Source organism: Ornithodoros turicata, chromosome 4, assembly GCF_037126465.1.
Source record: "Ornithodoros turicata isolate Travis chromosome 4, ASM3712646v1, whole genome shotgun sequence".
In the NCBI taxonomy this organism is placed as follows: domain Eukaryota; kingdom Metazoa; phylum Arthropoda; class Arachnida; order Ixodida; family Argasidae; genus Ornithodoros; species Ornithodoros turicata.
Window position 1 is genome coordinate 22,105,849 of NC_088204.1, and position 14,417 is coordinate 22,120,265.

Below are 14,417 nucleotides of genomic sequence, written 5' to 3' on the forward strand. Positions count from 1 at the left end.
AAAGCCTTGAAGTGGCTTCTTAATTTTAAACGGAACATTGTTAGTTTTTTTAACGCAAAAGAAAAAAAAACGCGTTGGAGCTCTTGTGAGGCGGGCCACTCTACCATTACGATCACTCTATAAAAAACAGTACTGTAAAGAAAGATGACATCATATCACGTAAAATCATGGCACGGATCTCGTGACTTGAGATTCTTCCGCCATCTTCATATTCATTAAACGTTTTGCAGTTCCTTTGAGCAGACGTCCTCTGTTCTTTTTACACGTTCATTAAGTACTTTTGGGGACTAAATGCACTGCCACAAAAATTCGTCCCCTCCGGGAGTAAATGCGAATGTTACAAAGTGTGGGACTGCCATTTCACTCTTATTCTAACACTCCCTTCATGTGCATGAATGTTGGGCTTTGAATTGAACCGTGAACCGTGATATGTCGACTGATATAAAATCTTGCGACACGCATGGCACAATTTCGTAAGAAAGCACCGCGAGCTATTTCTTCCTCTGTGTGGGCCGAAAATTGCTAAGTTAAGCAGGCTATATTGCGAAGAGTATATATTTACGTAGACTGTTGCACTCAGGAGACCATTTGCGAAGTTCAGTGACTATTTGAAGACCTATGGAGTAAATTTCGCGCCCAGGGGACTAAAATGGCGAGCAATTGCAATCTAGGGGAGTAGATGCTACAATTACTCCTCGTTTTAGTCCTTTCTTCTGTGATGGCTGTGCATTGGAAGGCACAACCAAAGTAAACAGTACACGCTGATTTTGAGCCCTTTAAAACCGTCTAAGAGAGTAACTTGGTGTTGCAGTTCCGCGTGTCAGCACTGTACATAGTTTCACCAGGTGTGGTCAGGGCATGTGGCTTCGGCATGCCCTGACAACACGTGATGAACCTCTGACATCCTGTTGGACAGTGGACGCCAAGTTGTCGGACATTGTCGAACAATTGGTCCGTCAAGTTCTTCCAGATCGTGGCAAATGCATGAGGTGAAGTTCGAATAGCTTAGAAAAAAGGCGCTGACGCCGGGAATCGGATGTATATGCCCTCCTGACCGTCTGCACCTTTCCTCTACGTTATTTGAATTTCATTGTTTATTGGGTGTTGGACGCTGTCTGTTGGGTGTTTGTGTCGTCTATGTTTGTAGTTGTCTCATTGTGATGTACATGTTGGGACGTTTTTCTTGTTTATTTGTTTGTGCAAATCAACAACATTAACGTTGTTCATTTGCACGGGAACCTACTATTTTCCTTTGAAATTACGCCGGGCCTCCAGGAATTTCGATCCTGTGTCATATTTCATGTAGAGGCTGACGAGGAGTCGTTAGCTATTGCCGTTGCTGTTAGTTGTTAGCTGTTAGTTGTTTTATTTAATTTCCGTTTGTTATTTTCTTTCTTCTTGTGTGTGTATGTGTGTTTTACAGAAAAGCAAGCCGACATGTCGTTTGGCTGACTTTTCCTTCCTTTTTTTCTTTGTTCCAATAAATATATCCCTACCTCCCCTCTGTTGCCGTCGTTTATTTTAACAGCCATGAACATGCTACACACGGCGCACGGTGAATACACACAAAAAAGTACTGGACAAAAATCTCGGTCACAGGGAGAGAACGGGTTTACCAAAGATCGATTTGGTATGCTAAGAGGAACGCGGTTCTGGCGCTCGCGCGCAATTTAAGGACGACTTCCCCTCTCGCGTCAAGGTAAGGTAATGGGCTAATCGGTGCATAATGAATAAACGCCTGACAGTAAACACAAGCACAAAAATAAGTAGACGAACTCTACTCTAGACTGAATACTTTATTACAAACCTACAGACAGAAACTTCTCATCCACCACGCACAGGTGAACGAGCTCGCATACATTCATTAAATAATAATAATTGGAGAGCAGGTTCTACAGCACGCATTAGAAAGAACGCTGCGTAGCGTAGGACCCATTCCAAACTTTTCAAGGAAATACATTTCTTTAGTGGTCAAAAGGATTGCCTAATGGCGAATTCGAGAGGTTGGCCTGGTGCGCCTTTTGTTTATTGGTTTTGGTTCCGAAAGAAGGATAATTTGTTTTGGCTAATCAAGACCGGGCTCGCTTGTTGGGCTCGTGGTGTCGGACCAGAGCTATAGCTGATCACTGAGCATCAGGCTTAGAGTCCAGCTCTGATATGGCGAGTGTAGTCCTAAAAAGTTGGTAGTGCGCGGGCAATGTGTTTCAGAATTTCTTACGTGCTCAAGTGAAAGACGATAGCGAAGTGAATCCTTCCGCCAAGATTTATTATCTGTTGAGATACGGCAAGTAACAGTGTGTTCTGTCACTTTCAGGGGCACTATCCGCTCCGAGATCGAATGGTGTCGGCGCGCTGCCGAGAACAGAGAACTACCACAGTGTGGACGCGTCGTCTGCTTTTACACGTTTATTCCGCGTTCAGTGCAGTAGGTGGAGCATTGGGGAACCGTACAGTATCGTACCATTGCGGCACAATTGACCTTCCCGTGAATATACACAAGAATTACGGAAAAGAACCATCAACTCCGAACATCGGCCCACGTGTTATCCACACTAGAAGGGTGACAGTGTCGCCTCCTATAGGTCGATTTCGCAGCGAATAGAGACGCATCAGGAGAATACACTGGTTGCAAGATTTTCAGCTGTGTAGCGATACCGTAGAAAAGGTGGTAAGCTGGAATTATCTGTTGGGAACCATCCACACCCTTACGAAAAAGTCAGATCTGATTTTTATCTGACCTGATCACAACTTCCAGATCTGTTTTTGATCAGGAATTGGGACATTTCCAGATCTGGCTTTCTTGTCAGGCCAGATCTGGAAATGTCCCAATTCCTGATCTGTCTGGTATCTGGCCTGATTAATATGCCAGATCTGTTATGTGTCAGGCCAGATCTGGAAATGTCCCATGGCCTGACTAGATCTGCTTGTATATCAGGCCAGATCTGACTGCAAACAGTGTCCCACATAAAATATTCACAAAGATGTAAAGAAGGTGGATATCACACCACAAAGGTAGAAAACAGCATATGTATGTTGTTTTCTACTTTTGCAGTGTGGTACCACTTTTTAAAACCATTGTGCATTTCAGTAGGACACACTGTGTGCGTCCAGATCTGGCCTTATATAGTTATTGCAGTTGTGTGGTAGGTCGCAGTACTTTTCGCTTATACCTCATTATTTAATTTGGAAAGACATACCAGCTAACACATGAACTTGTGCATTGGAAATAATTGCTTTGCCGCAGGATCTAAAGAAATGTGTGACGGTCCTTGACTGTGTCTGCTTATCGCCCAACTTTACAGAACTGCATTTGTAGTGAACTCCACTTTTACTGGTTAGCATGTAAAATTAACGTGAACAGTCGTACACTGATATTTGTCGTTGCTGTTTGACGACCGGGACTGAGAGACCTTAACTAGTTCCTCTCCTGTCTCTCTTCTCCATTATTCTTTCTAGATCACTAGTCGTTCGCACCGGACATTAATTGCGACGGTTAATTATCACGAAAGATTCGTCTAACGTGAAATGCATCACACAGGACATGCTCGTAAAGGGCACGATCATTCCGATGATTTCCGGATCCGGCCTGTCCGGACCTTATATGGTCGTCAATCCGGATCGGAGCTTGTCTGGTCAGATCTGGTTCCAGTTGATCTGGGCAGGTGTCCGGATAATACTGATGAATCCGGACTAACACAGACTGGTTTCCGGGTCTGCGTCCGGCACCTGTCGGTTAAAACCAGATAAAACCGGATATACCATGCTCGCTTTCAGATCTGACCCGATCTGGCCTGAATCCGGGCTCGTGTCCGGCCGATCAGGAATTTTCGTACGGGCAGGGTAGTGATATCTGGAGGTTGCACTGGTTATTTTATGGTGTTCGGTTATCCAACTCGCTCGACCCACGAGTCGGAGTCGTGACGTATGAGTGTCATCGTAAGTCATCGACCACAGCGACCCATATGGAAAGGAGAGCCGCCGGGAGTCGACCCTCGAGCACCTCGAGCGTTGAGTCCTTGTATTTCAGAACGGGAATCATTGGGACGTGGACGACGTCACGAGAGCGGCACCGCGGCATTTTCGCTCACCAAGAGTCGACTCTCTCGACTCCGGAGTTACTCGAGTTCAATAAACGAACGCACCTGGACCCCGATCATGAACATTCACATAGCGATCGTTATCGTTATATTTAAAGTTCGCCCGCTTTCAAGCCGCTTTGATAGGCTCGTGCAAGAGCTCGTGGCGAATCACAGGCCGATTTGATGCATTTAACGCACGCTGTGGTTGGGATAACGAAAAGATGAAGATCTGGGCCCAGGATAACAAGCACTTCATAATGGTTTCGGTTATTCATGCTTCTGCAACGTTTCCCGACATCGACTTCGTTCTATAAGGCTTCAACCACATTGGGAACGTTTTGAACCGGTCGATGCCTTACGTGCCCTCAAATTGTCAAACGGTATAACAAAACCTGTACCGCTCTTCAATACCTTAATCTAATGTCTTGCCTATACTGCGCATTATAGACACGCTCAGCCAAATCCATTATTCAATACTCCCTCGGGGACACTCCTTCATCCTATACCCATGTTTATAATTCGCTGTGCAGCCAGACAAGTAGCAATATTCCAAGGTCGTTTATCGTGCGCTGTACCGGCAGCTACCGTTGTGGGCGTGCTGACAGCGTGCGCCGCCGGATGACCTGTTGGGACAATGGAATGGGCTTTCAATGGTCTCTCCGCATATTAAATTCTCATTAGCTTCGGTCCATTTAAACCACGCAGGCCGCCGCGTGCGCCCATTTGGCCCGAACGTGACCCCGGGTGCAGCGAACGCGGGACCCAGGGCCGCATCCGTGTACGTCGACCGTGTTTTCGTGACGGACCCCTTGTTGTTCGCGCGTGGCGTGTTCGATGTTCCCCTCCAGTTGGATGCACAGATTTCGAGTGTGAAACGTACGCGAGGAACGCTGTCTTCTGACGTCCCGTCGTTCATACGTGGGTTGTTGCAACGTCGGAGCGGTTCTCTGTGTGTGGGATTGTTTTCGTTTAGCGCAGCAGTGACTAACACCTGGGAATAAATTCTAGAGGGACAGAAACGGCGCGTTCCAACGAAACAGGGGCGGGCTGCTGTGACTGAAGTGCTGTGAGCAGGGAACTATTATGGGGAGTGGTACATGCTAGTTTATGTGTTCGTAAAACAGGTATCCTAACTGATACATGTAGGACTGCTCTCTCGGCTCATTGGTGCATCATTGGAGAAAAAAAAAAAAAAGGTGCAAAAACCAGAACGAAAGGCAAAACACAAGGAGAAGGTGGGACACGGACTAGCACTCTAGTGCTAGTGTGTGTGCGACATTCTCCTTGTTTGAATAAAATTCAAACGGTTAGGAGCACCTCGTGCTAACGACAAGCTTTACAGCTTTTTACAGCCTTACAGCTACAAGGCTTTACAGGGTCACGTGGCACCAAGTGACAGTGCCACCGCCATATGATTGCAAGACTGTTTGCGTTACCGTGGGATTGTGCAACAACAGCAGTCGATGCAAGAAATGTAATCGTTTTGACAAAACATTGAAAGGCTTTCAATAAAAATGTTATATAATTTCAAAAAAGAGTTTCGCCAAAATATTTAGCGACAACGTTGGTCCCATATCGTTAACGCGTTAAAACCCGTTCGGTGCAATGCCCAACGAAAGAACCCGCGCAGACGCCTTAGAACGTCGAGCACATGGGGACGTCACCTTCAATAACTGTTCACTATCACTTTCAGCCTCAGCATGTCGATTACAGATACGCCGAATCCGCCACAGCGGCACTCGGCAGTTTCAAGAGCACGCTGTCCGATTGAACGATCATCTCCGGTCCATCGACCCATCGACTGATTTCGTTGCCGCACACCATCGCTCGCGTCGAGAAGCGTCAATTCTACACCGCCTACGACTTAATGTTTCCAGGACACTTCTGCTTCTCTGTAAAATGAGTCTTCTCCACTCGCCCAAATGGCCCACTTGCGCTGTTGAAGCTGATATTCCACATCTTCTCCTCGACTGCCGCAGATTGGGCACCCCTCGAGCCACGCTCAGACGACGCCTACTCGAGCTGCGATGCACATACTTTTTTATGGCCACTCTGCTCGGCCTAGTACGACACACGGAAGAAACAAACGAACGTGGTTGGTGGATTCGAAAGATTCGATTCGCCGTTTTGGGCAGTGGGATTCGAATTCCTGAATCTCGAATCCCTGCCTAGGATTCGAGGATTCGTGGATTCGGTTGGCCCTTTTTTGCAATGTATACACCGTCCTCCATCCAGCCTTAAAGGAGTACAGAGGGCCATCCAAAAAAAATTCAGATTAAGATATCTGATGAAAGTGCGTGTGTCATTATACCGAATAGCGCGAAAGGTTTTGATGTGTGCAATTTGTTTCCCAGAAAAAAAAAAAAAAAACTCCCATAAACATAGCGCCTTCACCCTTAACTCGCCACTCCAGCTCTAACGGGGATGAGGAGGTATGATGGCACGTCACCGATGACGGCATAAGGAGACTCGTTCTGGTTTGCCGGTCAGTGGGGGTCAGCGCATTGTCCCTTTGCCGCCGTAAACCTGTTTTGCCAGTTTTCCCGGAGAATTGGGGATAGAAGGAGCGGCCGAAGCATTATCGAGCAAGGAGAAAGGCTTTATCAGAACCCCGAACAGCCGAGTAACAGACGACAGCGGAGTAGCAGACAACACTTCTCTAGGCCAATCAGTGAGCGTTCTCCTTATAGCGTCAGCGCGAGGTTCCAGGCAGATCACAGGCTGGTACTGCTCTTCACCACTGTTGCGCACGTTCGCTTTTTGCGGCGTATTTTAAATTCAATTTCTGCGATAATTATGACTCTGTGGTGTAAATTACTTCGCATGGTGCATCTTACTGGCAAACTTAACAGTTTTATAGGAAGAAAACTGGGTGTTAAAAATGACTTCTGTGCTACTTTAAACCCAGCGTTTTTGCAGCCCACACAAGCCAGAAAGGACGAAAGCGATACCGAGAAACAGGCGTACGGCACGTGTGCTTTCCTTCCCTCTGGCTTGAACGGTAAAAAGTTTTCAACGTGCTCCCTCGACTTGACAGCTAGTGTCTGGGGGACGACGTTTCCACAAGCCTTGGGTCAATCCTTCCCTGAGGAGTAAGATAAAACAAAATTAAGCGGCCCTTTTTTCAATATCGTAGGAACCCGTCTGATTATCTACGTTCGAAAATTAAAGAGTGATCTTCTTCAATGAAGGTTGAACTCAGATCCCACAAGGATGACTACCTCAATCCGCTTGGCAGTAAGGTCAATGATAGCCTCAATGACTTTTGGAAATTCATACGTGTTAGTAATAGGGACACTATGGGTATTCCGTCACTGCGGGCGAGTGATGCAGTGACACCTGCCGATTATGATAAAGCGGTTTTCTTTAATGAACACTTTGTGTCGGTGGGTTCGAGTACGTTCTCTGCCGTAAGCATACTTAGTTATCAAGCACAAGTCATAAAACCTATGGATCCTGTTACTTTATTTTACAATGGGATTGTTAAACTAACTCAGGCCTTAAATGTACGTAAAGCTGCTGGTCCCTGATGGTATTTCCACATTTGTCCTCGAATCATGACCCCATCATCTCTACATTTCTCTATGTAATATGTGATACTTCTCTGACCACCACGAATTACCGCAGGACTTGTTGAAAGCTATGCTGTGCTGTGCCAGTTTTTAAGAGTGGTAACAGAACAAAGGTTGAGAATTATCAACCAATTTCACTTACGTGTGTTTCGGTTGAAATCCGTGAACATATTGTTTACATTAATTTTACGAAACATTTCTCATCTCAAGCAACGAATGTCATCTCAGCATGGTTGTCGCCACGGTATGTCAAGAATAACGCAACTGATTGATTGATTTCCATTTTGATTTAACTTCTTCGTTTGATAATGAAATACAGACGTTGTTTTTCTTACTTTAGAAAAGCGTTCGCCGTTGTCCTTCACGCGTTACTTTTACATAAGCTACCTGCATTAAAAGTTATGGTTCAAATCTTATCATGGATTCGAGCTTATCTAACTAACGGGCAACAGTGCGTGGTAATAAGTGTGTGTTAGCTGGGACAAATTGCGGTGTCCTTCAGAGATCTGCCCTGGCACCATTGTTGTTCTTAATATACATTAACGATATAACAGAAAATATAACGTCTAAGATCCGTTTGTTTGCAGACGACTGTCTTTTGTATAGGAACATCCATAACTATGAGGGGCGTTCAAGTCAAACCGGGACTTTTCATTTTTCGCAAAAGTAAAATGAACTTACAGGCGAGAAATTAGTGTTGTTTTTCAACGTAATCTCCAGCTGCACTAATCCCCTTGTCCCAGCGTTTCACGAGGGTTTGGATGCCAGCAGCGTAGAAATCCTTACCGGCGCGTAGCAGCCATGATCGGACTGCATTCTTGACCTCATCGTCGAAGTGGCGGCCCCCAAAGAACGCCTACAGTGGCGCGAAGAGATGGAAATCGCCGGGGGCGAGGTCTGGACTCTAAGGGGAATGTGACAGCAACTCCCAACCAAGTTCCTGTAAGGTGCGTGCCGTGATATGCCCTGTATGCGGGCGTGCATTGTCCTGTAGGAGGAGGACTCCTTTGGTGATGAAGCCCGGCCGCTTTTGCTTCAGTGCCTTATGCACATCCCTAAGAACCTGGCAGTAATATGCACTATTGATCTCACTATATGCATTATTGATATCGAGACATGTTAACCCTCGGTCCTTGAGGATCGGACGCTCCACAAGTTGGATGTTCTCAGGAACTCTGACACTGGGCTCTGAGCCGCCCCGGGCAGGGTCGTCCTGCACTGATGTACGGCCGTCTCGGAACCGTTTGCACCACTCAAACACTTTGCTGCGGCTAAGTGTATCGTGGCCATACTGAACCTGAAGTATTCTGTGAATTTCAGATGACTTTACGCCTTCATTCACGAGAAACTTCATGACAATTCGCTGTTCGATGTGCGCGCTCACCTCGTTGTCGGCCATCTTGTCCAGAACGTGCCTTCTGTTTTGCACAAAATTTGGACCACCACGTGGTGAATGCGGAGGCCTGTCGCGTGTGAAAATGACGAAAAAGAAGTAGCGGGAGCCATTTGTACACTCAGGAGACAGAAAGTCCCGGTTTGACTTGAACGCCCCTCGTATAATGACGTCATGACACGAAAGCAGCCGCGGACGGCCGACACGATCCTCTCGTGAAGTGGTGAAGGCTCCGTGCCTTGTTCCTTTGTTTTTTCTTCGCAGCTCACGCGCCACTAATACATGCTTAAGCTGTGCCGTTGTACGTCACAGGTCACGTGATGGGAGTAGCATGCGTCACGACGTCCTTTCGTTCTGCGATGCGCTCTTTTCACGAGGAAAATGATTTTTAAAGTTGCGAGGAACAGAGCCGTCGCGCTCGCTCTGTAGGTCAGCAACGCTCATCGTTATTTCGCAGGAACTAATTTTATTCGTTGGAGAACATTCTACCTTCAATTCAGTTTCTTCTCAGCTTTTTTTTTTTGCATTCAAACTCAAACTCAAAATCAACTCTGCACCAAAAAACAGCAATAAAAAAAATTGAGGCCACCTCAGTGCTCCTTTGAACTATTTGCTGATGATTGTTTGATTATGTCCGGTTAAAAGCGAAGCTGACCAGCAAATGCTTAATAACGCATTTAACTCGCTCGTTAACTGGTGGCCGCCGCCACCGTTTCGCTTCAAGACGCACCAGGGGATCGTTCCGAATACGTTATGAGTGGCGTGGCTCAGACCGCTCCGACCGTTCACGATAATCCCGCGCTTGGGATGGTACCACGACCCTCGACGAAACGGGTTGCCCTTCCGAAGTTGCAGGTGCCCGTCTTCTCCGGAGACCTCCGTGAGTGGCACGGATTTTGGGAGCACTTTGAAGCCACAATCCATACGAATCCTGACCTACCCGCAATCGAAACGTTCAAGCACCTACGATCCTACTTGACCGGACAAGCGAAGCGCGCCGTGGAATGGATCAGGCTTACCGAGGACAACTACGCCACTGCAGTCAATGTCCTAACCCAGCGCTTCGGTCGTACGGACGCGCTTGTAGATGAGCACGTCGACAGTCTGCTTGCAATTACGCCGATCCAGAACTCTTCACAGCTGGCCCGACTCCGCGAGCTCTACGAGCATATTCTCTTCCGTACTAGTTGCCTCGAGACCCTTGGCGTGTCCCCCGCAGAGTATGCTGTTGTGCTGCATAGGGTGCTCATGCGATCGTTGTCGGAGGATATAGCCGTGCTGTACCGTCAACGCACGAAGGAGGACGTTGCGGCTACTGATGCTGCTGCGTCCCGACCGGCGCAGGTTAAGAACATTATGCAATTTTTACAAGTACAAGTTGAAAGCAGGGAGGACACACGTGCGGGTCGTACAAGGCTTGCTTCGACCGTTCCTGGTACTATGGATCGTTCCTCCCAAGCTCCCGTAGCGTCGTCCACCTTGCCGACAGCACTGGCTTTGGCCGCATCTTCATCGCATCCTCGTCCCTCTTGTCTGCTCTGCAACTTGGCAAGTCACACGGTTCAGGAATGCCATGTTGCCATCTCGACGGATGACAAGAGAAGATTGACAGCCAAGAACTGCTGTTTCAAGTGCGGCAAGCACGGCCACTTCGCTCGCAGCTGTCGCAGTGCTACTTGGTTGAGGTGCCGTCACTGTTCATGACGTCACCTCTCTGTGTTATGTGATCTCTGGAAGAGAAACGATGACGCCCCTACGGACCAGAGTCCCACTCCTGGAAGTGTGCTCAGCGCCTCGGCTGGCGATAAGCAACCCGTCACATCAGCCCCGGCCAGCAGCGACTCGCCATCACCAACGCTACTTCAGACAGCAACGGTTTGGGCAGCGGGAGGTAACGAGCGCATAAAGGTGCGTGTACTCTTCGATACTGGGAGTCAGCGAACCTTCATACGAAGGGACATCTCGCTGAAGCTTGGCCTTCCCTGTATCGACTAAGAGGATGTAACAGTATTCACCTTTGGGAATTCGACACGCACTCAGCGCTATCATTGCCGCAAGTTGAGGGTAGAGCTTCGCAGCCTGTTCGGCGACAAGTCTGTTGCGCTTGACGCGCTAGAAGTTCCAGAGGTCTGCACCGTGAGGAGCGCTGATATTACTCCGGAGTTAAGATCCAGTCTCCACACGAAAGAGATGCAGCTCGCACATGAGCCGTCGCTTAGCGGAGGTTTGCATTCTGTGATCAGCGTACTGATTGGCTCGGACCTGTACTGGACCGTCGTGACCGGTTGCGTCGACCGTCTCAGCGAGCATATGTGCGCAGTAGAAACTGTATTCGGTTGGACGGTGCAAGGCGCCTACTTACCCATCCTCTGTCTGCTAACGGCCACACCACTGCTCTCTTTCTTGCATGTTCTGAGGGGTGGTCTACAGCGCATCCGCCTGGTGACCCTTCCGAAATGTGGAGGCTCGACGCTATTGGTATTTCAGACCCTGGGGAACCGCCCAGAAAAGAGCCAACGGCGGTGGTGCAGTTCCGTGACGCTGTCTACAAGGACAAAGGGCGTTATGTCGTGCCCATCATGCTAAAGTCTCAAGGCCACTTGCCAAGCACGAATCGGACAGTTGCAGAAACGCGGCTTATCCGTCAGCTACAACGCTTCCTGACTCAACCCGAAGTACTTCTGGGGTACGACAGGGTCATCAGGGAGTACCCCAAAGAAGGCCATGCAGATGAAGTGCCAGCGAACAACGATTCGAAAATGGTATACTGTCTTCCACATCACGCAGTCGCACGTCGAGAAGCCGTCACCACGAGAGTTCGGGTCGTATTCGACGCGTCTTCTCATGAGCTGCGAAGTCCTTCGCTGAACGACGTGCTGGACGAAGAAGTGAAGCTCGGGGCAAAGTTGTTGCAGCTTCTGTTGCAGTTCAGATGCGGCACAATAGTCCTCACCGCCGACATCTGCATCAGGCCGGAAGAGCAGAATCTTCTGCGCTTTCTCTGGTTTCATCGCTTACCTGCAGCGACAGGACCTGGTTCTCCTTTTGTGTCCTCCGTCCGAGTGGACAGCGGATCCGACGCCCGTTACAGCGACTGTACCCTTTGGAGGCAGACGCAACCAGCGCCGCGGGGGAGGATGTTGAAGATCGGTTGATTAGAGGAGGAGGAACACGGGGGGACGAACCGAGCTCGCGCTGAGTAATAAACTGGGCATTGGATATCTGTCTCAACAAGAACGGAGGCTAGTTCTTACTCAACAACAAGAATAAACACACAATACAAGTATGCGAAGTTCACATCACATCTTCAACAGCTGTTGAAAAAGCCGGAACATCACCTATGTTAACAAATAAATCAGCAGGCAGACTGTTGCATTGCACTAGTGTTTATAAAATAAAGAATGAAAACTTGAAAGCACTTATTCTGCTCAGGAAGGGTTTTAATGTGCATTGAGGGACTGGTCTCCTGTAAATTAGGTGTCATCATATTTTTCATAAATTCCCAACAGACCATTATAAATTTTGCAAAACATTTTAACCTATCCATCTTTCTACGTTTTTCTAATGTATCTAGTTCCGCCTTGCATCTTGGAGTTGGAGTTGGACGGACTAAAACTTGCCACCTGACAAGTTCTGCTGCTCCGAGAAAAAAAAAGATGACTAGGCTAGGCTGTACGGCGCAATGTTCACGGGCACATGACCGTCAGAGGATCGCACCACACAGGTACCAGGGCGTCACGTACAGATGAATTAGTACTGAGCATCAAGAGAACAGCTTGAGATGAAGCCTACGAGAGCCTTGAATGCGGCGTCTCTCTGGTTGGCGTCCCACGTCCCCAAGACCTTCTCTATGGAGAAAGCTCTGTTGTCCAGACGAGTTAGTGCGACCCGCAATGTCTTGCGTTGACACTGATGTCTTCTGCACTCCATAAAAATATGTTCAGTATTTTCTTCCATCCCACACACTGGGCAATCAGGGGAATCCGCCTTGCCCACCATATACAGGAAACGCCGGCCATAAGGGACGTTCAGGCGTGCACGATGTAGAAATGTTGCGATACTTCTGGCAGTCGAGGTAGGGATGCAGCCTTGCATCTTAATTCAGTTACAGAAACTCGTTTACTGTGCGCAGAAAATGTGAATCTTAGAAACCAGATTTTGTATCCTTTCAATTGTACTAGTGTTAACTTTTTTGTGGGGATCCCATACATTGCTTCAATAAATATATATCCCCCCCCCCATACATTGCGTGCATATTCAAGAATTGGCCTTATTACTGATTTATAAGCTAACAATCTGACATTAACTGGGGCATTGTCAGGATTGAAAAAAATGCGGATATTTTTAAAAGATTCTCTCCAGTGCGCTTTTTTGGATAAAACCCAGATATTTTTGGAGAATATATACAAGGCTAGAAATGTGACACGGAGTAAAGCACACACACACACATGTGGCAGAGACTGTGCTTTGCTGTTCTTGATTTCGGGTGACCTCTCATAGTTTCTGTTTACGGAACTGCCTGTCCCAGCAACATTGTATCAGTTATTATTGTTTTCCGAAAAGTGGAGCTCCATGCCATGCACGCGTTGTTGAATGGTGTGGATCCCACACGCATGGATTAGCTGTCATGTTTCGGCGCACTTCAGTTACAGTGCCTCCAGGAAGCGGAAAAAGGTCCCTCCCTGAATGGGCAGAAGTAGAAGAAAGCGTGAAGAAGTTAAATCTGAAAAGTTATAAGTTACGAATGTTAAGTTAAAAAGCTGCAAAGTTAAATAGTTAAAAAATTGTTAAAATGTTGCGCGGGCCTGGGCTTTTGCAAATAGCCAACACTGCAAGAAAATAAACCGGGAGTTTTCCGTGTGACGTTGAATTCAGATTGTCTTTCACATCATATCCGGAGAAAATCTCTAAAAAATCCGGATAAAATTGTGTGGTTAAAATCCAAACAACGCTGGGCCTTGTGAAGTTTTCGCCTTAGCATGCATAGTTTGCGCATGCAGGTGAACAGATATTACAGATATGATTCCCCAATCTAATTTTGACGTAACCGTTACCCCTAAATAATTGAAAGCCCGACGAACAATGTCATTAGATGTCATGTCAAGAACAATGTCATGTATTTAGAACAATGTCATCAGTATACCGTAACAAAACTGGTTTTTTTTTGTCGTTTAATGTAACCCCACATACTGAACTCTTACTATAAGTAATGTTCCTGTCCCACTTATTACTGTGCGAGGGTGGTGTCGGAACGGGAGCGCGTGCGAAGTCCAATCCTGCTGATGCAGCTAAGAATCCTTTCGTGGTAATCTAAGGCGGTACTGACCTCCTCTTCGTAACTGTCGTCGTCGACGAGGTCCGCAATCTTTTCGT

At 47.4% G+C, this 14,417-nt stretch overlaps 2 protein-coding genes across 2 annotated transcripts; both read left to right on the forward strand.

The window, feature by feature from the left end:
* Nucleotides 1-9,797: 9,797 nt before the first annotated feature.
* Nucleotides 9,798-10,748, forward strand: LOC135391410 (uncharacterized). The gene has a single exon (XM_064621665.1). The coding sequence runs from the start codon at nt 9,798-9,800 to the stop codon at nt 10,746-10,748; it is 951 nt and encodes a 316-aa protein (XP_064477735.1).
* Nucleotides 10,749-11,500: 752 nt separating this feature from the next.
* On the forward strand, nt 11,501-12,199 carry LOC135391412 (uncharacterized). The gene has a single exon (XM_064621668.1). It carries the CDS (start codon nt 11,501-11,503, stop codon nt 12,197-12,199), a length of 699 nt encoding a protein of 232 aa, XP_064477738.1.
* The last annotated feature ends 2,218 nt before the right edge of the window (nt 12,200-14,417 follow it).